At 40.5% G+C, this 27,108-nt stretch overlaps 1 protein-coding gene across 4 annotated transcripts in view; it reads right to left on the bottom strand.

Annotated features, from left to right (window-relative positions):
- Positions 1 to 17,641: 17,641 nt before the first annotated feature.
- The window catches only part of TESPA1 (thymocyte expressed, positive selection associated 1), a 32,521-nt gene continuing 23,054 nt past the window's right edge, over positions 17,642 to 27,108 (bottom strand). The window contains exons 10-12 of one of the 4 annotated variants that reach the window (XM_019724383.2): positions 26,434 to 26,527; positions 26,185 to 26,253; positions 17,642 to 18,847 (exon numbers count right to left, since the gene is read on the bottom strand). In XM_019724383.2, coding sequence (XP_019579942.2) covers positions 26,222 to 26,253; positions 26,434 to 26,527 — 126 coding nt within the window. In that variant the 3' untranslated portion in view covers positions 17,642 to 18,847; positions 26,185 to 26,221. The remainder of the gene's footprint in view (positions 18,848 to 26,184; positions 26,254 to 26,433; positions 26,528 to 27,108) is intronic. The other 3 variants (XM_074325598.1, XM_074325599.1, XM_074325597.1) reach the window with 3 other exon arrangements.

Here is a 27,108-nt window from a genome sequence, read left to right as displayed (position 1 = left end):
GGCAGAAGGAATAGGCATATAAAAGCCCTGGGGCAGTACGTGCCTCTGCTGAGTAAGCAACAGCAAGGAAGCCACCAGGGCTGGGGGAAGTTGAGAAAGGGGGTTAGTGGGCATGGAGAAGGGCAGAGGAATGGATAGAGGCCAGAACACATGGGCATGTGAGCCGTGGGAAGCCACTATATGTTTTTTATTCTTTCTTTTTTAAAATTAAAGTATAGGTGGCATACAATATTACATTAGTTTCAGGTATAGACTGGAGGTTTTTCAAATGGGTTCTCCATAAGCTCAAAGCCATGCATTAAGGACTCTGATGCTGTAAAACCACACCCGAGATAACCAGTAGAAATTGAACTAGTGGCACTAACCAAAAAAGGACTATTCTATCCTATATTTCTGTCTACTAGGTACTAGATCCAGTTATCATCCTGAAATCTGACCAATCATGACCGTGTTCCTCTTTTCTGGGCAAAAGTGAAGAAGGAGGTACAGAGTGTTCACCTTTATTTTTTCTCTTGAATTTAAGAAACCCATGGTCAGCCCCTTAGAGAAGTAATAGTTAACATTTATTGATCAGTTACTGTGTGCCAGGCACTGTTCTAAACAATTTACATTTATGAATTAGCTTGATTCTCAAACTTACCCTCTAAATTAGGTGCTATTATTAAGCTCATTCTTCAGATGTGGAAACTAGGATTAAGAGAAAGTAAATAACTTGCCCAAGGTCTTCCAAGGCCGAGTTGGGATTCACACGCTGGCAGCCTGCCTTTAAAGCCTGATGGTAAAGTAAGTTGTGCTGTGGAAAATCAGAGGTATATCACATATACACCTGAGACGAAAGCAGTTGACCACACAGCTTCTTTGATGTTCCCAGAGAAGCTTATGAATTGTGTCAAGATAGAACTTAACTCAGTTCTAATACAATGCAATAAGAATTCACCTCTACTTTTTTCCCCCTGTTTTTACCTTTGGATGCAGTCTAACTTTGATCACCAAAGAGTTTTACAGTGACCACCAGATGGCAGTATAACACAATTTAATATAGTACCAGTCATTTAAAAATGGCCTCAATTGAACAATTTTGTTTTCCTCCCATTTTCATGTCTCCATACAAAAATAATGTCTCTAAATTGAGTATTCCATCCCCTGATCCCACAGATATATTAACTATCGAGAATATGTCCTCTCTTTTGCACAGTTACAGTCTTTTGGATCTTTCCAGGGTCTAGGTGGATCCTGGATGGCTTCCTGAGCAGCTGGCGCAGGGCCGGGGCTTCTAGTGGTTTATGTTTTCACTTCTAGCGTGCACATCAGAAGCTTATTGGTAAAACACCTCCAACTATTCGGAGACTACAATATTTCATTTTCCAAAGAAGTGCATCTGAAACAATATTATCTTGCACCCCTAAGGGTTTACTGAAGCTTCCTTCTTTCTCCTTCGAGCCCACAGTTGAAACTTAAAATTCTGCCTTTTCTCCTTCCCTCTGGTTCCAGGAATTCTAGGATTTGGATGCTAAAATTAGTGTGGATGCTATCTATGGACATCACCACGGTCTCTCTCACCTCTCCTACAGCCTCTCCTGCTCATTCTGTTTCTCCACTTCCTGAAGAACTTGGAGGATATTTCGGCCTGTCCTGTTATTTATGATAGCTGCCATAGCCTTCAAGGAGAAGGTGTTTATGTCAGAGAAACCTAAGCATATTCTGCCTTGGCCAAGTCACCTTTCTTCTAAGCAGTGTTCTTTAGGGAGCTAAATCTACAAAGGAGTCAAAAAAAAAAAAAAAAGCAACAAGGGTTTTGGTACGTGGTTAAGAAATGTCTTCATGCTTAATCTTTTTTTTTTTTTTTTAAAGATTTTATTGGGGAAGGGGAACAGGATTTTATTGGGGAACAATGGTCAAATTGTTGTCCTTTCAATCTTAGTTGTGGAGGGCTCTGTTCAGCTTCAAGTTGTTGTTCTTGCAGTCTTAGTTGTGGAGGGCACAGCTCAGCTCCAAGTCCAGTTGCCATTGCTAGTTGCAGGGGGCACAGCCCACCATCCCTTGCGGGAGTCGAACCGGCAACCTTGTGGTTGAGAGGACAGGCTCCAACCAACTGAGCCATCCGGGAGCTCAGCGGCAGCTCACCTCAAGGTGCCGTGTTCAATTTTAGTTGCAGGGGGTGCTGCCCACCATCCCTTGCGGGAGTCGAGGAATTGAACTGGCAACCTTGTGGTTGAGAGCCCACTGGCCCATGTGGGAATCGAACCGGCAGCCTTCGGAGTTAGGAACACGGAGCTCTAACCGCCTGAGCCACCGGGCCGGCCCGCTTAATCTTTTTTGTAGTCATAAAGTTCCAAGTACTAAAAATTTACTTCTGAATGTAGTTATTATTACAATTTTTATTTGTTCACAACTGATTAAAATAGTACATGTAAATTATAAATCTTGACAAATATCAAACATAAAAATACATAATGGGAAATGCATTTCATTGCTGGACACTTCCATCTACTTTCTCACCTTAACAGACACCTGGCTCTCTCTTGCAGGTGCTTATATTTTTGTGACCCTCAAAGTGGAGACTGTTCATGACCCCACATTTCCTGTTCAAATGGAGGATTACCTGTACCAGCTTTCACCTTCCTCATTTTCAGACTTCCCTGTCACACTCTGAAGACTTCAGTACTTATTCACAGTCATCCTCTCTATTTTAAGTCCTGACATTATCGCCTAATAGTCCTACCTCTATTTGTCCTTTTATAGCTTTTTAACTACCTCGCTCTGGAAGCGCCCACACTGCATCCTTGTTCTTTGTTGTACATTTTTACAACCTGTTACTTAGCAGTCAGTTATTAGGCAGTTACTGAATTAGACTGATTGAACTGATTTTATCTTGTATTTGTCTTCTAAATTAGAGATATCTAGTAAACAGGGTTAGACCAGTAATCTTAAAACTAGGGTACCATACCTGAGAGGTATACAGTTACAGATAGCTTAAAGGGAATACATTTCCCGATTCTCAGTTTCCACATACTCTTTCCTAAAATTTATCTCCCTGAGAACCAGCCTGTGATCAAGGAATCGTGCTGGTTTGCCTTTCCCACCTCCCCTTTCACAATTACCTATCTCCTACTTTAAAAAGAAAAGCATATTTCTTATCCATGAAGGATAGATGCATTAACCTGATGTGTAAAAACCTCTAGGATGTGATCAAATATATGGTGATGGAAGGAGAACTGACTCTGGGTGGTGAACACATAATGGGATTTATAGGTGATGTAATACAGAATTGTACACCTGAAATCTATGTAATTTCACTAACAATTGTCACCCCAATAAATTAAAAAAACAAAACAAAAATCTCTAGGATGTCAAACAGAGGGATATTTGAAATATGGTGTCAGTGTTCGGAACGTGGATGACTTGAATAACTGAATAGCCAATCATTTTGCAAATCAAGTGGTTTCTAAATTTTTGTCATCTGATAGTTTATTAATTTTTTAATAATAGATGGTTATGTGATGTTTTTAAACATATAACTTACAAGGAATTCAAAGAATTGAGTGACATTGTTAAAACAAAAGCTTATGCTTTCCTACCAGCTCATTTATTTGAAAACATTTTATCAGTGCTCACAAATAAAAATAGAAATGGTATTGATATTTAACCTTGTAGCATTAAGTAATATTCATTCTTGGATACAAACTATTGGAAAAGTCCATCTGTGAAATGCATTTTCAATGATATATTTCTATGTTTGATATTTGTGAAGATTTGTATTTTACACGTATTATTTTGATCAGTAGTGAATAAATAAAAATTGTAAAATAATTAAACTCAGAAGTAAATTTTTAGCTCTTGGAATTTTATGACTACAGAAAAGATTAAAACAATTGCATTTTTGTTGCAGAAGAATATGATAAAGTAATCAATAAAATGCTTTCAAGCATAAAAATATACTAGGATAAAGTTCTCTGGAGGAGTGGAGTATAAATACAGGTTAAGGAGAAAAAGGAACTTTGTAAAAATTTTAACTTTAAGAACATCTTGTCTTTTAAAAATGTTTGATAGTGGGTGTCAAATTGCTATGGCATTTAGATCTCATTGGATACATTTAGGAAAGTGAAGTAACAGTTTTATTTAAAATGTCAATATTATAATGTGCTGGAAGTTATATCACTTGTAACTATTTAAACTTAAATAATTTCTTTAGAAATCTTAAATGTCAATTTAAAAATGTGTGAGAAGGTATGTATAGTTTTTCCATAGCCATTTAGGGTGCTTGCAAGTCAAATCTTTAGGAATCACTGGGCTAGACCACATGGATCTCTACTTTGACTCTGGTTCTAAATAGTCCAAGATTGAATCATGGAAGTTACTACTAAAATGGGATGAAGTTTACACTTACAAATATTAGAGGAGAAAGAGCCAAAGTGAAGGTTTTCCCATTGTCTTTACCAGTTAAAAAACACACATCTTCACACTTTTTCTGAAGTCTGTCCAATTAGAGTAGCACTCCTCCCAGAGAAAAAGTGAGGTATCAGTTGATAGCAGAAATGGAGAGAGGGTTTGTACAGCTCCCAAATCATACTGTGAAATTAAGGAATATAATAAATGAAACCAGGAATAACAAATTGGGATATTCTTATAGTACTGAGTCATGGCATGCTTGACCCATGTTCACCATTGGAACCCTTACCACTAAATTATAAAACTATTCAACACACCCTCTCCCTTTCTATTATCACCTCTTAGCCCTGGGAATCATTCATTTGCTCTCCATCTCTACAATTTATACTTTTATAACTCATTCTTTAGAACAACTTTCTGGAGTGCCGTGAACCACACCCATATAAGATGACAAAATTAATTGACAAGTCTTGTGTGTGTTCTGACTACTCCACCATTGGCTGTTCCCCAGTCTCTCTCCCTTTCCTAAGGCCTCCCTAGTGCCTGAGACACAACAATATTGAATTAGGTCAATTAATAACCCTACAATGGCCTCTAAGTGTTTAAGTGAAAGGAAGAGTCACGTGTCTCTCATTTTAAATCAAAAGCTACAAATGATTAAGCTTAGTAAGGAAGGCATGTCAAAAGTGGATACAGACCGGACCCTAGGCCTCTTGCACCAAACAGCCAAGTTGTGAATGTAAAGGAAAAGTTCTTAAAGGATATTAAAAGTGCTATTCCAGTGAACATATGAGTCATAAAAAAGTGAAATAGCCTGATTGCTGATATGGAGAAAGTTTTAGTGGTCTGGACAGAAGATCAAACCAGCCACAACATTCCCTTAAGCCAACGCCTAATCCAGAGCAAGGCCCTCACTCTCTTCAATTCTATGAAGGCTGAGAGAGTGAGGAAGTTGCAGAAGAAAAGTCTGAAGCTAGCAGAGGTTGGTTCATGATGTTTAAGGAAATAAGCTGTCTTCACAACAGAAAAGTGCACGGTGAAACAGGATGTGCTGATGTACGAGGTGCAGCAAGCGATCCAGGAGATGTAGCAAGATAATTAATGAAGGTGGCTACACTAAACAACAGATTTTCAATGTAGATGAAACAACCTTATTGGAAGAAGATGCCATCTAGGACTTTCACAGCTAGAGAAGAGAAATCAAAGCCTGGCTTCAAAGCTTCAAAGGACAGGCCGACTCTCTTGTTAGGGAGAGCTGGTGACTTTAAGTTGAAGTCAAGGCGCATTTACCATTCCAAAAATTCTAGAGCCTTTAAGAATTATGCTAAATCTACTCTGCCTGTGCTCTATAAATGGAAAAGATAAAAGCCTGGATGATAGCACATCTGTTTTCAACATGGTTTGCTGAATATTTTAAACCTAATGTTGAGACCTGCTACTCGGAAAAAAAGATTCCTTTCAAATATTACTGCTCATTGGCAATGCATCTGGTCACCCAAGAGCTCTGGTTGAGATGCACAATGAGATTAACGTTGGTTTCATGGCTACTAACATAACATCCATTTTTGCAGCCCATAGATCAAGAAGTAATTTCTACTTTCAAGTCTTATAGTTTAAGAAATCCATTTTATAAAGCTATAGCTGTCATAGATGGTGATTCCTCTGATGGATCTGGGCAAAATAAATTGAAAACCTGGAAAGGATTCACCATTTCCAGTGTCATTAGTGATTCATGGGAAGAGTCAAAATATCAACATTAACAGGAGTTGGGAAGAAGTTAACTCCAACTCTCGTGGGTGACTTTGAGGGGTTTAAGACTTTAGTGGAGGAAGTAATTGCAGATGTGAAAAAAGCAAGAGAACTATTAATAGAATTAGAAGTGGAGCTTGAAGAAAAGACTGAACTGCTGCAATCTCATGATAAAACTTAAAACAGATGAGAAGTTACTTTTTATCGATGAGCAAAGAAAGTGGTTTCTTGAGATGGAATCGACTCCTGGTGAAGATGCTGTGAAGATTGTTGAAATGACAAGCAATTTAGAATGTTACGTACACTTAGTTGATAAAGCAGTGGCAGGGTTTGAGAGGATGACTCCAATTTTGAAAGACGTTCTAGTTGGGGTAAAATGCTATCAAACATTATCTCATGCTACAGAGAAATCGTTTGTGAAAGGAAGAGTCAATTCACGTGGCACATGTCATTGTTGTCTTATCTTTAAGGAATGGGCACAGCCACCCCAGCCTTCAGCAACCACCACCCTGAGCAGTCAGCAGCCCTCAACATTGAGGCAACACCCTCCACCAGCAAAAAGATTATGACTTGCTAAAGGCTCAGATGATGAGTAGCATTTTTTAGCAATAGGTATTTTTAAATTAAGGTATGTACATTGTTTTTTAGACATAATGCTATTGCACACTCAATAGACTATAATATAGTGTAAACATAAGTTTTAGATGCCCTGGGAAACCATAAAATTCATGTGACTCACTTTATTGTGCTATTCTGCTATTCTCTTGGTTGTGGTGGTCTGGAACCAGACCCGCAGTATCTCCAAGGTCTGCCTGTAACTCTAAGAGCCCCGCTAGACAATAAAGAATTTGCCATATCTAATTTGGACTAATAATCTCCTCCTGTTTGGGTTCTTTTTATACAGCAGTATTTACCAGCGCTCCACAATCCCCAAAACTGTCTAAGAGAGCTGACACTGGAGTCTTGCCCCTCTCTTTAGATGAGGATAGATTTCTTTTGTGGATTAGAAAGTACCTTACCCCTTTCTTATTCTCCATTTCCAACTCACCTTGAAATTGAAATGTCTTTTCATTTGCTGACTTCTCTAGTACAGTTCCTCCTCACGGTTGTAGATTCTGGGTCTTAATTTTCCTTTCTCACACATCCAGATTCTTGGTGAATTATATTTGACACTTTCAATTTCACCAAAACCAATAAATAAGGCACTTGCTGTGACCATTGTCCTTATCCCCAAGTCTGTGTCCATATGCTCCACTCCTCTGCATGCTGTGATTGGAATCAACATCGTGTGTTTCATCTGCTATGCCTCAGGAGTTGTCACAAAGTGGGGCTAGGCAGGGTGGTAAGCGGGTTTTTGTGGACTTAGAAGAATGGCACTTGGTGTCCTCTCCTGTCCACTGCCTCATACCCCAAGAGATTTTATTGTCTCTTTCCCAATATTCAGTAACTTACTCTGAAGGGTAACCCTAAGATATAGACTGAACAGGTGGAAGGTCAAGTATACTGAACAAATATAAGTAATATATAGTTTCCCATGGATTCTTCCAATGATTAAAGAAAAGAATAAAATTTCATATTGAATTGAGGAAAAAGATGGTGAAAGTAACTACAATAGGAATAGAAAGAAAAAGAAAATAGCAGTAGTGTCAGTATAGCTAGGATAAGTATAGATGTTTTAACAAATGAACTCTTAAATCTCAGTAGCTTAACACAATAAAAGTTTCGTATATTGCTTATACCACAGATCAGTAAAGACCTGCAAATGGGGCATTTAGTAGGTTACATGGTCTCCTTCCATATAGTTATTTCAAGATTATCTAGGGATTTAGAGTGGTGTACTGGATATTGAATTTGGATACTGTGCCGCTGGTGAAAAGATAAGAGGGACAGTGTGGAGAAGGTGAATTTAATCACAATTGTCCAGAGGTGACACACCTTGTTTATACTCACATCATATTGATGAAAAGTAATCATATGGCACATATAGAAGTACAGCCAATTTGTGTTAAAAAAAAAAAAAAAAAGCAGACGATATTGGGGAACAACCACCCTATGGCAGGTAAGATGGTTCTGAAAGGCACCCCATTGCTAGCCTAATAAGTCTACAAAATAGGCAAAAACATTATACATGTACACCCATCTCTCCTGCAGCAAAAGTTTGTTACCTAGTTACCTGAGTACAGTCTTTGGGCTGAGGACTATGACATGCAAGAACAAGAACCTAGAGCAGGAAGAGTAAGAAGTGTTTTTTACTCTTGCTGCAAATACTTGGTTTTAGTCAGTTTCTTAACAACATGCCTGTAAAGTCTTAGCTCCTATGCCCCTCTCTTCACTCCTGTAGCCATAGATTTGATTAAACCAGCACATTGTTCGTAACTCTGTAACTTCCGTAATACACACACACCACACACACCACTTCATTATGAGGTACCACATCTGAATATCTCTGGGCAAACTAACTTACCTATGCAAACACCAACCTTTCTGTATAGCACATTTATATTAATTCTCCTATTTCTGATCTGCTATGATATTCTTTGAGGTACATGTTTGTGAATGCAAGGAATAATATTGATGATGAACGTTTAGAGACAAAAATTAATATTTGCATTGTGTTCCATTAAAAAATGTAGCATTCCCAAAGCTGTTCCTTTTCTCTTAAGAAAGTATCTGAAAAAAGTGATAATATTTCCATCCCCACCTCCACCCATTAAAATAGCCATAAACTCAGAGAAACAAAGAACAGGTTGGTTGGTTGCCAGAGGTCAGGGGTAGGGGCTGTGGAAAATGGGTGAAGGAGGTCAAAAGGTATAAACTTGTAGTTATAAGATACATAAGTCCTGGGGATGTAATGTACAGCATGGTGACCATAGTTAACAATACTGTATTATATATTTGAAAGTCAGTAAGAGAGTAGATCTTAAAAGTTCTCCTCACAAGAAAAAGATGTAATTATGTGAGGTGATGGCTGTTAACTAAACTTATTGTGGTGATCATTTTATATATCAAATCATTATGTTGTACACCTTAAACTTATACAATGTTATATGTCAATAAAACAGAAAAAATATATAGCACCCGACACTTACTAAGGAGAATTCATTTTGGATGGTCACTTCTGCAAACCACTCATAGGTATGGCAAGTTGAAGATGGGAGCCCGTGACCTCTCCTGTGAGGTCCTAGACATGTCACAAAATATTTCTAATTTCATTTTCCTTTTTGTGGGGAAAAAAAAAATGAACCTAACAAAAACCTACTTCACAGTGTTGTTGGAAAAATCTTATTACATAAATATTAGGAAAGCTCTCTGAAATGTATGAAATGTCTTTTGTAAATATTTGCTAGTTTAGCTTTATAATATGCATTCCCCTTTTTCTTGGTAAGACTATCCTGATTTACACTTGAATATCCATGCGTTTCACAAATAGCTCGTGCTTCTAGTAAAGCTGAGGCTGTGGGTGGAGCATGTGGCCAAAATCTAACCAGATCAGTGAATCTCAAATCCTTAGTCACAGTTGATTGTTCAGGAACAGAGAGACAGATGACTGGCAAGTGACCAGGTTGAACCAAATCAGACTGCAGCCCAAAGCTTTTGTATTGACATAGGGGAAGAGAGTCACTCTTCACGTTACGTGTACTTGAGGAAGCACTTAGCCCAGGATGAAGTGGTGGCTATTTTGGAATATGAAAGGGAAACCTACTGAAAATAGAACCACCATAAAAGAACAGAGGCAAGAAATGGAAAGAATACACTACTTTGGTACCACTATTTGAGCTAAAACTTCAAGCCTCATCTGAAAACCTCTATCTCGGAACTTCCCAGACACATGAGACAGTATGTTTCCATTATTATTTTAGACAGTTTGAGATTTTCTCCCTGCATATACAATTAAAAGCATTTCTACTAGTACAATGTTGTACAAACATAAGACATTAAAAAAATTAACCAGCATGTAGATTAGTAACTAGAACATAAGTGCATTTGTCTTAAAAATGTTTCTGTGTTAGTAATAATAACTAATTATTGTTATATACAGCAATAAAAATAATGATCACTTATGTCTTCATTGCCAATACTTACAAAGTTCATGTCTCAATAAAACATGAATAGGCCCCTGGCTCTTGAACTTGTCCCCTTTGACATTTAGACAACCATGCTTCTCTTACTCACCATTTAAAACCTTCTCTCATGTTTCAGTTTATTTACAGGTTCCCTAAAGGGGTACAGCCACATTGAGGGATCTGGGGTTTCAACCACTTTCTCTCTTGAATAAGACCTAGAAAATTGGTCATCTGGGATTAATCACACCTTTCCACTCCCAACACTTCTCCCTGACTACAAGCACGTGTGATCTTTAAGAACATTTCTCAATTGCCATGAATCCTTGAAGTTTTTCTGAGCTCACAGCCCTTTGAATGCTTGTTTGTTTTTGTTTTCAAAGGTTCCAAAGCAGAAATTTATTGTAGCATCTTGCTACATCATCGCCATGTTTCTTTATGGTTATTACTGACAGTTAGTCCCCACTTGGGTTTAGTTATAACTTCCTTCTGCTGAGATCTTAGCTCATTTGTCCCTCCTATTCTTCAGCAGGGACGAACAACTCTTGCCCATTCTCAAGAGGTAACATGGTTTAGACACGTAAGCATGGACTCAGTTCTCACTCAGCCTGCTCTTTCTTCAGCTGAATTCTCCTAATGCCCACCGGACAGAGTGAAACTGTCCAATCTATTTTTAAGGCACTTTCAGCAACAGAGAGCTTAGAAAAATCATCTCACTCATCTCTCTGCATCTGGGCAAGATCACTTCCTGCCACGCAGATAATATTCTTTCTCCTTTTGAAACTCTAGAATCCCGAAGGAGAGGGAATGAGGCCCAAGCTTCCCTCATATTATTCCTTCAGGTAGTCACTGAAGCCCTACTTTCAAATTGCTAACCTTCTTCCTGTGGGTGTATAGGTAAAGAGAAGGTCTCAGTGCCTGTCTTCCGGTAGTTTTAGTATTCATTGGAAGATAAATTTTATTTCAGTGGAATGAATTGGGAGCCATTTCTAGTGTAAGAGCTAATAAAATTTACTTTAAATGTGTGAGAAAGGCTTTATATCTAACCTGAATCTTTGTTGCTATTGTTGAGTTCACAAGATAATGAAAATATTTATTACAATTCATTTGGGGAGGATGATACAAGGCGGAATGAACCCAAAGGGTGAAATATCTCATGACTATATGTACAACATCTAAGCTAGGGATGAGGTAAGGTGTTTTGGGGCTTCAGAAGGGAGAGCACACGTTCAGTAAAGAGTAGTTTTTCCTTCCCTATCGGTAGGTCAAAAAACGTTGTCTATGATAATCTCTTATTATGGGCAAGGCCCCTAATTCAAGTTCTTCTGGGTGCTTAAGGGAGGGGCAGAAATTTCTCTTGAGCCTGGGGCTAATGTTGCCTTTACAATCTGCATACCACAGAGGCATCTCCTGGGGTGACTTGTTCTGAAGACTCACATTCATCAGGCACTTCCCTAGCCTTGAGGATACGGTATTAAACAAAACAGACAAAAATGTTTTCTCTTATGGAGAAAGAGGTAATAAGCAAATTAAAAGTAAACAGGAGTGTTAGTATAGTTCTGTAGAGAAGATTTTAGCAGCAAAGGTAGATAAGGATTCAGGGGGCTGCTAAGTGGTAATAGGAAGTGAGTGAGGACTCTGAGGCTGAGAGATGGAAGGAGACTTGTACAGGGTGGGGCAGCGGGTTAGAGCCAAAGTCCCTTTCTCAGTCCTGTGAGCATTCCTCTCTTCCTCCTGCATGTCTCAAGGTCAGAGTCACCTTTATGAAGGTTACTGACTCACACTGATGACAGTCGACAGGGAAAAATCCTGAACAATGGACTTTTCTTAAGAAATAGATAACATTAACCTTGATTTTGATTATAGAATAAAAAGTGAATTTATGGATAAATTTAAGGAGTGGAGGGATATGAAAAGACAGTAGTTGTGCCTTAAACTGCAACTTGTAGAAATAAATAATAAAATGACCTATGTATAGGATTTACAGTTTACAAAGCACTCTTATTTTTTATTCTGACCTTCACAACAATAACCTAAGAGGAAAGCATCTTTCTTTCATATTATTCCCATTTTTTACAAATGAGGAAAGTGAGGCCCATAGAGAGTGATCGTTTATTTGATAAAATTCACACACTAGTGAGCGGCCTCCATGGCTGTGACTAAGTCACTCTCCCCTGATCAGTCTGACCGAGGTATGATATGTGCACAAGGTAATGTGCCCACGGATGTTAACTCATGTAGCCATATTGCCTGCTTTCTCTCATGCACAGAAATCACCCGCTTGCGTGTGATTGTTGATTGGTAACCAAATACAGAAGGTGCCAAAAAAATGTACACACATTTTAAGAAAGGAAAACACTGTATTAAAATCGTAATATTCAATATATACCGATAACAAAAGATGAATACTAGTCACCTTTGACTTCTGCAATTACAAGAGGTGCTCAAAGTGGTTACCATCAGGGTTTAGACACTTCTGATCACGGCGAACTACTGCTTGAGCAACACTGACCAAAGTGCCTACTTGTATACATTTTTTTGATACCCCTGGTATAGTCATAGTAATGTATCTGGAAGGGAAGGTTGTATTAAGGAATGGTAACTTTATCATGTACCAAATACCTGAGGAGGAAATTTTCTTAGGATAGAAGATTGTTACAAAAGTTTCATTGGAATTGTTTGGAGCCCTTTGCCATCCTAGCTCAGGTCTCCCATCATAGCCCTATATGGAAACGTGTCCCCATGGAGATAGGACTGAGGAAAGGCGGATCAAGCAGAGGTATCTTCTTTGGCCATCTCCATACTATTAATTCCCATCTTCACACCAAAAAAAGAGGTATAGGGGAAATAGTCATGCCAATTAGCAGATAGCAAAACAGTCATTTGGGATTAGATCTTAACAAGCACCCAACATCAGCCTTTTCCATCCCTAGAAGATTCAGTATTCAATTTGGTTTGGTTTATAAAGACGGTGAAGTCATTTATATTTCCTGAGACCTTAGGGGTTATACATGTGTTAGAACCGTCAGCAGAAGGTATGCTGAGCAAGGGCAGGAAGGTGGCTGGTGATTGAAAGTTCACCTTGAAAAACTAAGAATTACAAACCGACGCCTAGGTAATTGAGACTTACAGTTGTTTCACGAGAAAATATTTTTCCCCTTGTATTAAAGTCAGCATGTCCTAAAGAATTAATGAACCTTAGAAATGGAAGAAATCTGAGACATCATTTTTAACATTAATAATTTTAAACCCTTCTCTAGTGATTAATAAGTGCAAGGCACTCGGCTCTTTACATAGAACTCATTTAATGCTCACAGCAAGCTCATGAAGTGAATATTATTAGTGAACAAGATGGCCTTAATATTCCCTTCAATTTAACTAAATTTTAGGTAGGCTTCTTTCTGACTCTAAGCCCTTGACCTCCATTTTCTTAGAGTATTTACTTTAGAAAACTTGCCATTGTAAATTCTTCCTCTGCCACTTTGAGATGTAAATCTCCTCCCAGTTTTACAACTCCCAGATGTAAATCTCTTGCCAGTTTTACAACTCCGGGATGTCTTTCTCAAGGACAGGAAGCCATTTCTTTGAAATGTAATCCTTGAAGATCAGCACTCTTATCTCCCAACATCTGTGGAAGGCTAGGAGCCTTACATCTGAGCATGCCTGGCTCCAAATTATAAAACTATCTCTTTTGTAAAGATATGAGGAAGATTTTTCTTTTGGATAAGGCCAATCAACCAATACAGGTATGGCCTATGACCCCCTCCTGAGGTCCTCCAGTACTTTTCCATTAGCTCACTCCAGTCCTTAAAAATTCTATTAGCCCTGCTTCAGCTGAGTTGAGTTCAGACTTAGTTCTGGTCTCTCTCCCCTATTGGCATAACGATGAATAAAAGTCTTTCTTGCCTACTTAACTCTGGTGCATTTTTTTTTCTTTGGCATTATCCGCACTTTATTGGTTAAGAATCTGAGGCAAAGAAAAATTGAATAACTTGTCACACATTACTGAGTAAGGTTCTAGTCTTACTGCCTCACTTCACTGACTACTGATGCTCTCAGAAAGGTCTTTTGGTCTCAGCTTGAATCCTGTCTAGAATAAACATTACTGTGTTAAAATCTACTTAAAGAAAAACAAAAACTTTTTATTTAAGTGTGTTTTTCCAGTACCCATCAGTTCTAAGTCAAGTAGTTGTTTCAGTCGAGCTGTGGAGGGCACAGCTCACTGGCCCATGTGGGGATTGAACTGGCAACATTGTTGTTAAAAGCACCAGTGCTCTAACCAACTGAGCTAACTGGCAGCTCAAAAGCTACTTTTATTCCATTATTTCATTTGATCTAACCCAATATACTAGAAAGGACAGGTATTTGTATCTTTATAGTTGAGAATTTAGGGAGGTTAAACACCTTGCCTAAATCACAGAGCTGGCTAGTGAATTATTTAAGTAAATGTATTTGTTTCCACGAGTTTAGGCTTAGGGTTCAATCCTCACTGCACTCCTGAGCTGTGAATCTAATTCAAGCCAGATACCTGGGAAGGCCTAACTCCCACCCAGTCCTTGGATTTTAGCAACTCTGGAAGTTTATGTCCTCTCCAAACCAGCAAAGCACCTGTGATCCCTTCCTCCCTATTCCAATAGTACCCCCACTCCTCTCTTCCTCCCAGCAGCCTCCAGAGGTCTTTCTGAAGTTCAGAAAAGTCATCTCCTAAAACCTTCTCCACGCACATTACTTTCCTTTGAACCAGCTCCCTGTAAGTGATGTAGGTGAAGTTGGATCTGCCGGCAGTTTCTGAGTGCCGGCCGGGATCGTGTCTCCTGAAGCCGAAGAATGGGAACACGGACCAGGGAGAGGCAAAAAGTTTTAAAAAGAAGGTAGTTTATTAGAGGCAGAAGAGGAGGTTGCAGCTCCAGAGCGGGAGGGGTCCCGAATGGGGGTGCCCCATGACTGAGGTAAAAGCTCTTACTTTTATACCTTCCCTTGCCTGCTTGGGGAAGGGGAGCTGTTTGAAGAAGGGAACTTGTGTGAAGAAGGGAACTGGCGCCTTCTAATGAAATTGTCTACCAGGTTTGTTCTGCTTGCCCATCCTAAAGGAATTAGCAAAGTAACCCACCCTTATCTATCAGATCAGCTCCGTTTGTCAGGCCAAAAGGAATTTTATGATTAACCTCAAGGCCTTGTTACATTATGTCCTGGAGTGAAGGAGTGATTCAAAACCTGGAGTTTTAGGATATGGCTGTCTTTGTTTATTCCACCAGGGACCTCCCTGTCTACCTAGGGACATGCTAACTATCCTGTATTATAAGGACTCTGTCTTCCCCCAGCCTCTTAAAATTCACTTAGGAACTCTGATTTGGAAATGGATACTTGGCGTTTTGCCCTGTGGGGTCACAAGTGCCGGTGTCCTGTCTTCCAGACTGGCTTCTTTTCCTTACTCAGGGTTTTCCAGATAATCCAGGACGGCAATGGGGGCAATGGGGTAGAGTAGGTAGGAGCTGTCCTGACAGAGATAAATCAATACTGGAAGGGCATTAGTGAAAGAGGATTGTGTGGAAATGCTTGGACAACAAGATTAACAGATCCAGTAGAAAAAAATCCCCTACTCACTGTGGGAGGACCCCAGCTCTCGCCGTGGTTGTGGGCGTGTGATCTTGGTCATGTTCATTTCCTTACTCTGGGCCTTCTCCCCCGCCCCTCCCCCAAACCAGACCACTGGGCTAGTCCTTTCAAGCTGTGATATTCTGGGATTCTCAGGCCTCAGTTTTCCCCATGGGGATGGCGGTATTGACCCCTTCCCTGCTGGGCTCACAGGGAACTCCGTTGTCCTTATGGGCGGGTGGGGAAGGCTTGTACAGAAGAGTAGAGCCGCGATCTGCGAGCTGAACGAGGACTACAGTGGCTGCGCTTCCCTTAACAGCACTCTGCTCTGCCACGTGTCGAATCCATTTTTCCTGAACACTGCGCGCTCTGCCATCCACCCCGCCGCTCTCACCCACGTCCCAGAGAGGCGGGCCCTGCGGACTGACTGGCCTGGGGACTGTTAGCTGTGGTGTGACTGCAACCATCTTGGGAGCTCTGTGTGAGTCTGCCCGTCCCTACCCGACCCCCACCTCGCTGGGAGGCTGGCAGAGAAGCCTGGCTCTCTTTGGGAGGAGATGGAGCTGAGGCAGATGCTGGAGAAAGAGGAGCAGGGAAACTTTTGTTCCCGGGGATAATAATAGAACCTTCTGCAAATGATTCTGAGTCACCGTCTGAGTTCTTCAGCATCTGGCTGGGAGGGGACAGACAGGCAGAATGCATTGCTTCTTTTCCTCCCTTCCTGGTATTGCCTGTGCGGCCTGAGGAAGGGAACAGAGCGGGGTATGCTCCATACCCTGCCTCCAGAATGCTACCCCCACCCTCCTCAACACACACTCCCTAGAAGATTTCTGTTCCTAACAGTGGCTTCTGGACAAGTTGAATGTAGGGATTGCTTCCTTCTGCAGCCCTAACTCACTTCCTCCAGGAGGAGATGGGGTCAAACGTGCTGTTAGGCTCTGTAAGTGAAATAATCTCTGGTCCTCCTGTTCTCTCTTGTGATTAAGATGGCCTTAACATTTCCTCAGTTTAACTAAAGTGTGGACAGGTTTCTTCCTGACTCTCGGCCCTGACCTCCCTTTACATAGAGCATTTACTTTAGAAAATTTTATTGTAAATCCTTTCTTCTTCCCTTTGAGATGTAAATCTTCTCCCAGCCTCATTCCAGTTTTACAACCCAGGAAAGAACCTGAGAAGTCTGTCTCTAAAATGTAAACATCAGGGAAGATAGCGCCCTATCTCCCAGTTTCTGGGGAAGGGTAGGAGCCCAGCGGTGGGGGTGGGGAGGCCCTAGCTCCAGGGTGTAAAACTACCTCCTGCCATGAAGATACCAGAAAGTTTACTTTTCTACTGGGTAAGGCCAATTACCAACAGAGTCTAAGATTCCCCCCATCCCAGCCCTTAAAAACTCGTAGCCCTTTGTCTCCACCTTGCTAGGTGTCCAGATTCCATCTCTGCTCTATGTTCTCTCCCCTATTGCTGGCAATAGTTTTGTAAAATCAACCTCTGTCAACTTATTGTGTCTGGTGTGATTTTTTTTCCTTTATCACTCATGGTGACGATTTCCCTCAAATCCCTCTCTTCTGGTCTTTGCTGTCTTGCAACTTATTAGGCAACCAAGCAATACATTACTGGAAATATGTGTGTGTGTGTGTGTGTGTGTGTGTACTCTCCCACTCTACTAAAATTTTCTTGGGGGAGGAATGTGTCTATGATGTCTGAACCACAAACTGCCCAATAGAGCACTGTAGGTGTCCAAGCCCTGTTTGTTGACAAAACGTTTTCCATCTAACCCAAACTATGACTGTTAGTCTAAAAACATGGCAACGTTTTTAAATATTTTTATTTAATTGTTTTCTGCTAGCAGAAAATACTGTGATTTTTTTTTTTTTTTTGCAATGGTCATGAGGAAGGACTCTGAATCCCTCTCATCTCTTTTCCTGTGAAGATACAAAATTTGAGATAGAGGAAGAAGCTGTTTTTCTCCCCCCTTCTTTTTCCATCTCTCCCCCCCCACACACACACTTCAGTTCAAGCCATTGTTTCTCAGTCTAGTTGTGTAGGGCACAACTCCCTGGCCCATGCTGGTAGTATGAGCCTTGTGCCCCCCCCCCCGGCCCCCCAGGCAGTCAGTCCCCGGTTGTTGGTTGGTGGGCTGCTCACAGCAGCTCACCACAGCTCTCAACGGCTCCCAGCTGCTCACGCTGGCCGCTGGCCGCTCATGGCAGCACATGGTAGCCTACAGCAGCACACAGCAGCCTGCCGTGGCCATGGCAGCTCACTCAGGCAATCCGGCTGCTCACTGCAGCCCAGCTCCAGGGAGAGCCGTTGTTCACGATCTTAGCTGTAGGGGGTGCAGCTCACTGGCTTATGTGGGAATCAAACCAGCGACCTCGGTGTTAGCACGGTGCTCAAGCCATCGGGCCGGCCCTAAGAAGCTGGTTTTAAAGGGGAAGCTGCAAGTGGATCTCCTAGGATGAGGCCTCCAGAAGAAAACTAGGACTCTGGTGTTGTGGAAGACATTTTGGAATTTAATTGGGAGCACATAGGGCCGTCTAGAGGCTCAGAGGGAATCCCACTGTGGGTTGCACCAGGTTTCAGAGCCTGAAAGTGGGATTTTTTTCTTCCTCATTTAGCTTGAACCCTTTGAGGTGATTCCAGTGGCAACCCGTGTTCCTCAAACTTCATCGTCCTTAAATCCTCTAAAGGCCCTAGGCAGTGTCAAAGGTTGGGAGAAAATTAAGTTTACCAGGTTACTACTATCCATGTCACGATTCCAGTACCCACATGGGAGAGAAACCAACACACAGAGAAATGAAGTGAGGTGCCGAAGGTCTTTCTCTGTGCATGCAGTTTATGACTGTATCAGGATGTAGATTCCAAGTCTCTCAGTCTGGTCTTCTTTCCCACTTAACATGCTGCGTTTCTCCTACTGAGTTCAGGAGTTTGTAAGGCCTCAGAGCAGGACCTGGGTGTTGGAGGCAGTACCACCTCCTGCAAGAAGAAGTGGGAATTAGGCTCTTCTATGAAGCCACTGCTGTCAGATCATGTGCTGCTGTGGTGGTGGAGAAAGTCTGCAATGGGAATTAAAAGGAAACATATCATGCATTTTTGAGATAAGTTTGGGTACTGGGGTTGGTAGACACTTGCACACCCCACCTGTAGAAATGTTTCTCACTGTTATAAGTAATATTTAAAGTTATTATAAATAATATTTAAAGTTATTAGCAGCAGAAGCATCAAAGAGTCATGTGACAGGCTTTCCGTTCTCATCATGATGTGAGATTTCTAGAAGTTTTCACCTCCTATTTTTTATACTTATAAAAGTATACCTATACTTCCATACTTATTCTTTTCTATAGAATGCTGAGCACTGCTGATGAAAATTATAAAACCATTGCCAACCCATGTTCTGCACCTTGAGCTCAGCCCTAACATTATTCACTGATTCTGCTGTTAATACATGTTTCTATTAAAATATTTCTCTTATCCTTTTGCCATAGTGCAATTTCATATCTTTACTAGGAACCCTTTTCAAATTCCCTGCTTCACACATTTAGTGCTTCACATATAGGAAAAAGAAAGAAACCAATAGGTAGAAAACTTTTACTTGGTTCCAAATGACCTATGTAACTGTATTCATACCTATCGTCCTTTTTCCTTTCCTCTAATCTCAAAGTTCTGCACCTCAAATTCTTGGCCAAACCCTCCAAAAATACTTTGGATCTCAACTCGTTCTAATTCTTCAGTGACCTTAGATCATCATTCTCCCTTCCCTCCTGAACCGTGGCCTCTCCCACCCTATTGATTCTTTCCCTTCAGCAAATATACCTGCTTAGACTTTGCCCATATATACATGCTTAGACCTGCTAGGAAAAAACAAAACAAAACACTCCTCAGAGTCTCTTGACTCCTTTGCCTACTTTATTTGCATAATTTCTTATCACTTTCATATTAATATTTTAAAGCCCTGTCACACAAATAAAAGTACTCTTATCAAGACTCCAAATCATTATCTAGTTGCAAATCCAGTGCGACCTTTGCATTCTCCTTCCTACTGGATATTTTATGACGTACATTACTGAAGTCTACACCCTCCTTCCTGAAACAAACTTCACTTGGCTTCTATTTGAAACTTTCTTTTTCCTTCCTTCCTTCCTTCCTTCCTTCCTTCCTTCCTTCCTTCCTTCCTTCCTTCCTTTCTATATTTTATTGGGGAAGGGGAACAGGACTTTAATGGGGAACAGTGTGTACTTCCAGGACTTTTTCCAAGTCAAGCTGTTGTCCTTTCAATCTTAGTTGTGGAGGGCGCAGCTCAGCTCCAGGTCCAGTTGTCATTGTTAATTGCAGGGGGTGCAGCCCACCATTCCTTGCGGGAGTCAAACCAGCAACCTTGTGGTTGAGAGCCCACTGCCCCATGTGGGAATCAAACCAGCAGCCTTCGGTGTTAGGAGCACGGAGCTCCAACCGCCTGAGCCACCGGGCTGGCCCGAAACTTTCTTTTTCCAACCAATATGGTCTCTCTCTGTCTCTCTGTCTGTCTGTCTCTCTCTCTTTCTCTCTCTCTCTCCTATTCTTCATGGAATCTTTTGATCAACCTGTAAATATTAATGTTTTTAAGGGTTCCTTTTTCAGTTCAACTCCTGACTATGCGTATTTTCAGGGTTAATGATTATTTCTCATGCCTTCACCCATTATAAGTAAGGCTTGAATTCCAAAAACCTCTCCTCAAATTCATATATTCATCTGCCTCATGGATTTCTCTATTTCAGTATTTCAGAAGTACCTCAACTCATCATAGCCACATCCGAACTCATCAAATTGTTCCAAACTTGAAAATAGGCAAACAAGATTACCAGATGTCCTTTCAGTACAGAGTTAGTCTTGAGTTTCTATTCACAGGGCTATTTTACTACTTTGTGGTGGCAGAAAGATTACCTTGAAAATTTGTGCTGAGTAGAGATGCGAATAATTTCTTTTCAGTGTGACCAATATTCCTAGAGATTGGAGTTTATGGCATGGTTTGATATTAACCAATTTGATAGCCAGCTGGGCAATCTCTTAGGGTGTCTGTATATAATTAGCTTCTCAAATACTCTCTAGACCGGTTTAAACATATTACTAGTATCCTTATTAATCAATGAATTGAATAAAATCTTTGAACATGTTTATCTTATATTTGGATGAGAGTCATTATTTTGTCCTTTTGAAAATTATACTTTAAAATATTTGTATTCCTTGAGGCAGCCAGATGGCTCAGTTGGTTAGAGCACGAGCTCTGAAGAACACAGTTGCCAGTTTGATTCCCACATGGGCCAGTGAGCTCCGCCCCCTGCAACTAACATTGAAGACAATGAGCTGCCACTGAGCTTCCAGAGGGGTGACAGGATGGCTCAGTGGGTTAGAGTGCGAGCTCTCAACAAGGTTGCTGGTTCAATTCCCACATGGGATGGTGGGCTGCGCCTCCTGCAACTAAAAGATTGAAAATGGCGACTGGACTTGGAGCTGAGCTGCGCCCTCCACAACTAAATTGAAGGACAATGACTTGGAGCTGATGGCCCTGGAGAAACGCACTGTTCCCCAGTATTCCTCAATTAAAAAAAACAACAAATATTTGCATTCCAACTTGTTACTTCTACTGTGTTCTGTTTTTAATAAAAGGACGTTAATATTCACTTAGTCATCCAAGAAAAAAACCTGGAAATTTCTCTATAATTCTTTCTTTGCCTTACCCCCCACCTACTAAACACAAGTCTGATTAGTTCTAGGTTTAGCCACTGTGTATATTAAATATCTCAAAATCTCACTCTTCTTCCCCTCCATTCTCTGTACTCTTGTCTTATTTCTGATTATCACATTTCTCCTCAATCTTCTGTGGTAGACTCTTGAATGATTTCTCTTCCTCCATTGGCTCCCTATTCTGTCCATTTCTTATACTTCTGCCAGAATGATCTTTCTCAAAGATAAATCTAATCATACCATTCCTTTGTAAAATCTTTAGTGGCTCCCTATCTTCCTAGATCCGATCAAAATACTTAAAACAACATAGAAAACTTTGTTTCAAAATCTGTTTTCTATTAATCTTTCCTAGTCTTAATTTTGGTCTTCTCCCACATATCCCCTTTCTCCCACTAGGCACAAGTGTAATTTCTGAAGATATTGTGATTTTCTGCTCCTCTCTGCCTTTGAACACAGTTTCTTTCTAACTAGGATGTCTATGTCATCCTCGTCGTCGTCGTCCTCTTCCTCCTCCTCCTCCTTCCGCCCGTTACCCTTTCCCTGTTTAACCTTTACTCACCTGTCCAGATTCACCTAAAAATGCCATCTTCTGGGAAATTTATTTTTTTATGTCCCTGTGGCATTTAATGAAATTAAATCAAAATAATTGTTGATCTTCCTGTCACGTCTTTCACTGAACTATGAGACCTAAACAGCCTGTGAGTGATCCAGCTTAATCTGTATAATATTCCTCTTGCCAGTGAGTTTATAAGAAAGCAAGCAATACCAGTGACGAAGGTAGTGAGGGTATTTGGTCCTTAGCTCAAAGGGTTAGGACAGATCCAAGTACAGGTCGTAAGGCTTGCTCTCACCCACAGCTATAGTCTCAACTCCTGCATACTCAGGGCAGTGTGCTTTTATGAAAAGAGCACTGGTTTGGGAGTCAGGAGGACTGAACTCTAGTTCCGATACTGATATTAACGAATTAGTTGCATGATCTTGCCAAGTCATTTCCTTCTCAAATAACCTATATAAGACTTGTAGGAGGTCATACATATCTCGGAAAGAGCTATGTACTTACTTGAGATACTTTCTACCTGAAGGCCTGGGTAAGGTAGTGGATGGAGCCGGGGCTTCTGCTCTGCTCACCTGCAGGTGCAGTGCTTACACTGCAGTCTACGTGAATGCTGACCTAACGTTGTGCGGCTTGACAGCCTTGGATGGAGCCTTAGAAATCCTGGGACACATTTGAAATGAATAACTCAGGAAATGAGCATTATGCAATGCTGACAGCTGCCTGCCACAGCTCTAAAGAATAGGGCAGTACAGATAAAGGGAAAGCCAAGGAAAAGAAAATACACAGAGGTGAACTGGTAAATACAAATTAAAAAGCCTCCGTTGTGAAAAAGAGGCTTCTCCCCAACCTACCTTTTCTTAAAGCACATTTCTTTAGAAAACCTGTAAGTTCTTTATTTGTCTCTTTAAAATGTATGTAAATCTTTTGTAAAGACTAAATGCGCCTCTTGCCACCTTTACAACCCAGAAATGTCTTTCTCAAAGGAAGCTATTGCTTTGAAATGTAATCATCAAGGACCATAGCGTCCATATCTCCTGTCTCCACTTAGGTGCTTGGCAACAATTTGCAAAACTACCTTCTGCCATAAAGATGGGAGAAGTTTTATTATTCCTTTGGATAAAGGCAATTTATCCACAGTTATCAGGTGAATCTAAGATGAACTATGTGTGACAAATGGTGTTGTCAAATCCTCTTACTTGAGAACTAGTTATTGTTTCTTTTGACTACATGTATGTAATGGGTCATATAAGAGGTGAGGTTTCCTTCTGTCTTTGCAGTTTTGTTAGCGGATTGCCTGTGAGGTACATCATCTTCTGGTTTAATGCTTATTCAAAAATAAAACTGTTTTCTTTCTCTTATTCCTTTCTGGAGAGGTTTTCTGGGGTGAAAGAAGATTTTGTTTTTAATCATATCTCCCCAGCAGGTGCAAAACAACCTTAGTAAGAATTATAAATGAGGCAAAAAAATAATTGTCACATTCTCACAATGTCCTGTCTCCCTCCCCTCTCCCTTTCCCATCTCTCTCTATACTTCCTATGTAATAGTCCCGCTTCAGAATTTATTTTGATATAAAAATAACTGCCCAGTGTCATCATCTATAAGATGGGAAATACTCTCACTGCCAAGAGCAGAGTTGACCATAAAATGAAACCTATCTCCACATATGATCACTTCACAGATAGAATATATATTGGCCCATGCTACCTCAGATCTGGTAAAAGAAACAAACAACAATAGAAAATAAAAATAAAAACCTTCTCTTTGGCCTTGACTTTTATAAATGTGGTAAAAGTCAAACAGTTTAAATTTCAGCAACAGGGCACCAATAAAAGGGCTGTGAATATGAAATTCTTGAACGTGGTGCAAATGATAAGGAATGACGAGGATCATCCTTTCCCAGGAACTTAGAGAAAGAGTAAGACTTCTCTGGCAGTGACTAAATGATGGAGTGGGAAGGAAGAAAGCTGGTAGATGAGGATCAGAGCCTCTTTTAATAGAAAAGGTGTCCTTGTACTAATTACAGAAAGGCACTCGCTTTATGTAGATAAATTAGAAAAAAAAGGGGGACTCCCTCTTAGGAGATAGCGACCCTTGAGATTTTGGGTGGTAAGCTCAGTAGAGCTGAATTTGAACCCCTACTTGCCTCTTTAGGTGGGTATCTCTGAGCAATGTGAGGACTATACAAACTGGACACAGCGGCTGGCTGGTTGAGTGCCGCTACCACTTCCTACCCTTGCTCACATCCCTCCTATGCCTGATAACCAGCCCCAACCAGGTGGAACTTGATACAGATTTTCTGGGAGATGATGATTCTCTAAGGAGATAATTACAGACCCTGGAAAAGGCCGAGAGAGGGGTTGTTTTTCAGAAGATCTGAAGGACTGCCCCACCTATCTCTGCCTTTGATGGTGGTGAGTGAATTTCCCTCTTCCATATTTCTCACAGTCTTTAACATTTGCAGTACAGAGCTATTTTCATAGCTATTCCCCCCTTCTTGTGATCTCTTAGAGGATGATAGAAGAGTGGATTGAGAGAGATAGTTCATAGATTTGTGAAAAGTTGATTAAACAAACTTACAGAAAATTGGAAAGATTTGCCAAACACTGTGATACTCATCTCAGGCACAGATTGTCAGTGAAGAAGAGATCTCTCATTCTTCTAGAGGCATAAAAGCAAAATTTACAAAATCACTGCCTTATTTACCTGAGAGATTAAGTGCATTTAATTTCCAAAGTTACTGCGTTTCATTGAATCTGATAAGCCATCGTTTATAAGATTTATAATTATTTTATATTCCACTAAGGATGCAAAAAAAAAAAAATTAGACAATTAAATTGGCTGACGCTGGCTTGTAAGGCCCATTCGTTTGAGAGATAGTAAAATCTGGGGAAATGTACACCTTAGACTAAGTGAAATAATAGCATCTCTAACCACAAGTGCTGTGATGAAATCCCAGCAGTGGGGTAGAAAATAGGATCTGGTAGCTTATTTGAATTGTGTAATTCCTAGAAATACTTCTTCCCTGGCATAACCGTATAGATTCTGCATGAAGCCTGCTATGCTGAACATCTTGGTATTTTCTTGTGCGAGCCTGACATCTGCTGGACAAATAACACTTGAGCAAAGCTTTGTACAGTAGTCCCCCCACAACATCTGCAGTTTGGCTTTCCATGGTTTCAGTTACCTGCCATTAATTGCAGTCCGAAAATATTAAATGGAAAATTTAGAAAATAAACAATTCATAAGTTTTAAATTGTACACTGTTCTGAGTAGCATGATGAAATCTCTCCCCATCCCGCTCCATCCCTTCAGGACACAAATCATCCCTTTGTCCAGAGCATCCACACTGTAAACACTCCCCTCCTGAAGTCACATAATAGTAGCCTTCTCAGTGCTCAGCTTGACTGTCCGGGTGTTGCAGAGCTTGTCTTCAAGTAACTTTTATTTTACTTGAATAATGCCATATTCCCTTAACTTTGATTACAGTATATTGTTATAATTGTCCTATTTTGTTACTAGTTATTGTTGTTAATCTCTTACTATGCCTAATTTATAAATTAAACTTTTTCATACGTATGTATTATAAAAAACAAAACAAAATATGGTATATATAGATTTCAGTACTCTCAGTGGTTTCAGGCATCCACTGGGAGTCTTGGAATGGATCCCCCACAGATAAGGGGGACTATGTGTGTGTGTGTGTGTGTGTTATAATCATTATTATTCCCTTATTTGGTAGGATAAAACTAAAGTTAAATGATTTCTGCAAGATCATTGAACTAGTATGACGTATATTATTTGGCTCCATATTTTAAACTTTTTAACTACATATTGCTGCCTTCTGATATTTACCTCTTTTGTGAATGACACACTGTATACAGTCTATACACCTGGAGATGAAGGTAATGGGTAAGAGAGAAATAAAAGTGATAAGGGCCTGAAACCACAGAGAATTAGAATTAAGAGAGTTAGAATCATAAAGATCTCTGTGATTCTGGACTAGTAACACTGAAATTTTGGAGTATTAACCAAAAATGTTATTGGGCAAAGAAGTGCAGTAAACAGTACTAAACCATGCAAAATGGATGGAACTCTAAGCAAGATTTATTTACTTACTTCAAGAAAGGTTTCAGTTCCTACTATCTTGGAAAACTCATTGTCCCTGATGCCATCTTCTCTGTGGTCCTAGGGCATAGGTGGTACAAAGTACAGGAGACCAATTTTCACTTTAGTTTAAATAATACATCTTAAGCCAAAATGCTCAAAAGTATAAGAGATGCCTTGAAAAGAGTTAATACTCAAAATTCACATCAAGAGGAAAGACATTTGAAAGAGAGAGAGAGAGAGAAACTGAGAGACTCTTACTTCTTGAGTCTTTGCCTGCAAAAGTCTGGCAGAGGTTGGAGGGTCTGGGCCTGCTGGGCCAGCAGCTCTCCTCCTTTTCACTGTCACACTTCACCTGAAACCAAGAACCCAGTAGAACTCAGTCAGAGCCAGTGGTGGAGAAAGGCGCATGATGGCAGGCATCTGTAGGGGAAGGAGGCTGAGTGTACATGAGGGACGTGGCCTCTTCCTGTGGCAAAAACCTGATAGTGAGGAAGGCGGCAACTGGGGTGTAGCTCTACTTTTAATGAGAGGTAACATACATGCAAATGATATTGCAAGTTATCACTGTTTTCCTTTGTGGCAAAGACTGGAGAACTTTTCCAAGAGACCCTAGCACTTGATGGCAGTACTGTACACTCAGGCAAGAGGAGTCCTGAGTTTTTGAGAGTCCATGGGGTAGTTGATGGACCCAGGGGATGTGCCCACTAGGACCCTACACTACCCCTTCTAGACCATGCTCTAGTTACCCAGAATCCCAAATATGCTGCTCAAATGGCTCCAAAGCGGCTTCAGTGAACTGCACTGGTTTTGCCTCTTGTCTGTTCTCTCAAGGACTGTCCTCTCTCTTAGTGTACGCACTCCTGGGCCTGAGTGATGACCAATGGATGGCAATTTGGTTGGGTAGGGTGGACACATTTGGATATACAGGCAGGG

The sequence above is a fragment of the Rhinolophus sinicus genome, linkage group LG02 (assembly GCF_036562045.2).
Source record: "Rhinolophus sinicus isolate RSC01 linkage group LG02, ASM3656204v1, whole genome shotgun sequence".
In the NCBI taxonomy this organism is placed as follows: domain Eukaryota; kingdom Metazoa; phylum Chordata; class Mammalia; order Chiroptera; family Rhinolophidae; genus Rhinolophus; species Rhinolophus sinicus.
The sequence above is the reverse complement of the archived record's forward strand: the minus strand, read 5'-3'. Positions and strand labels throughout refer to the sequence as shown.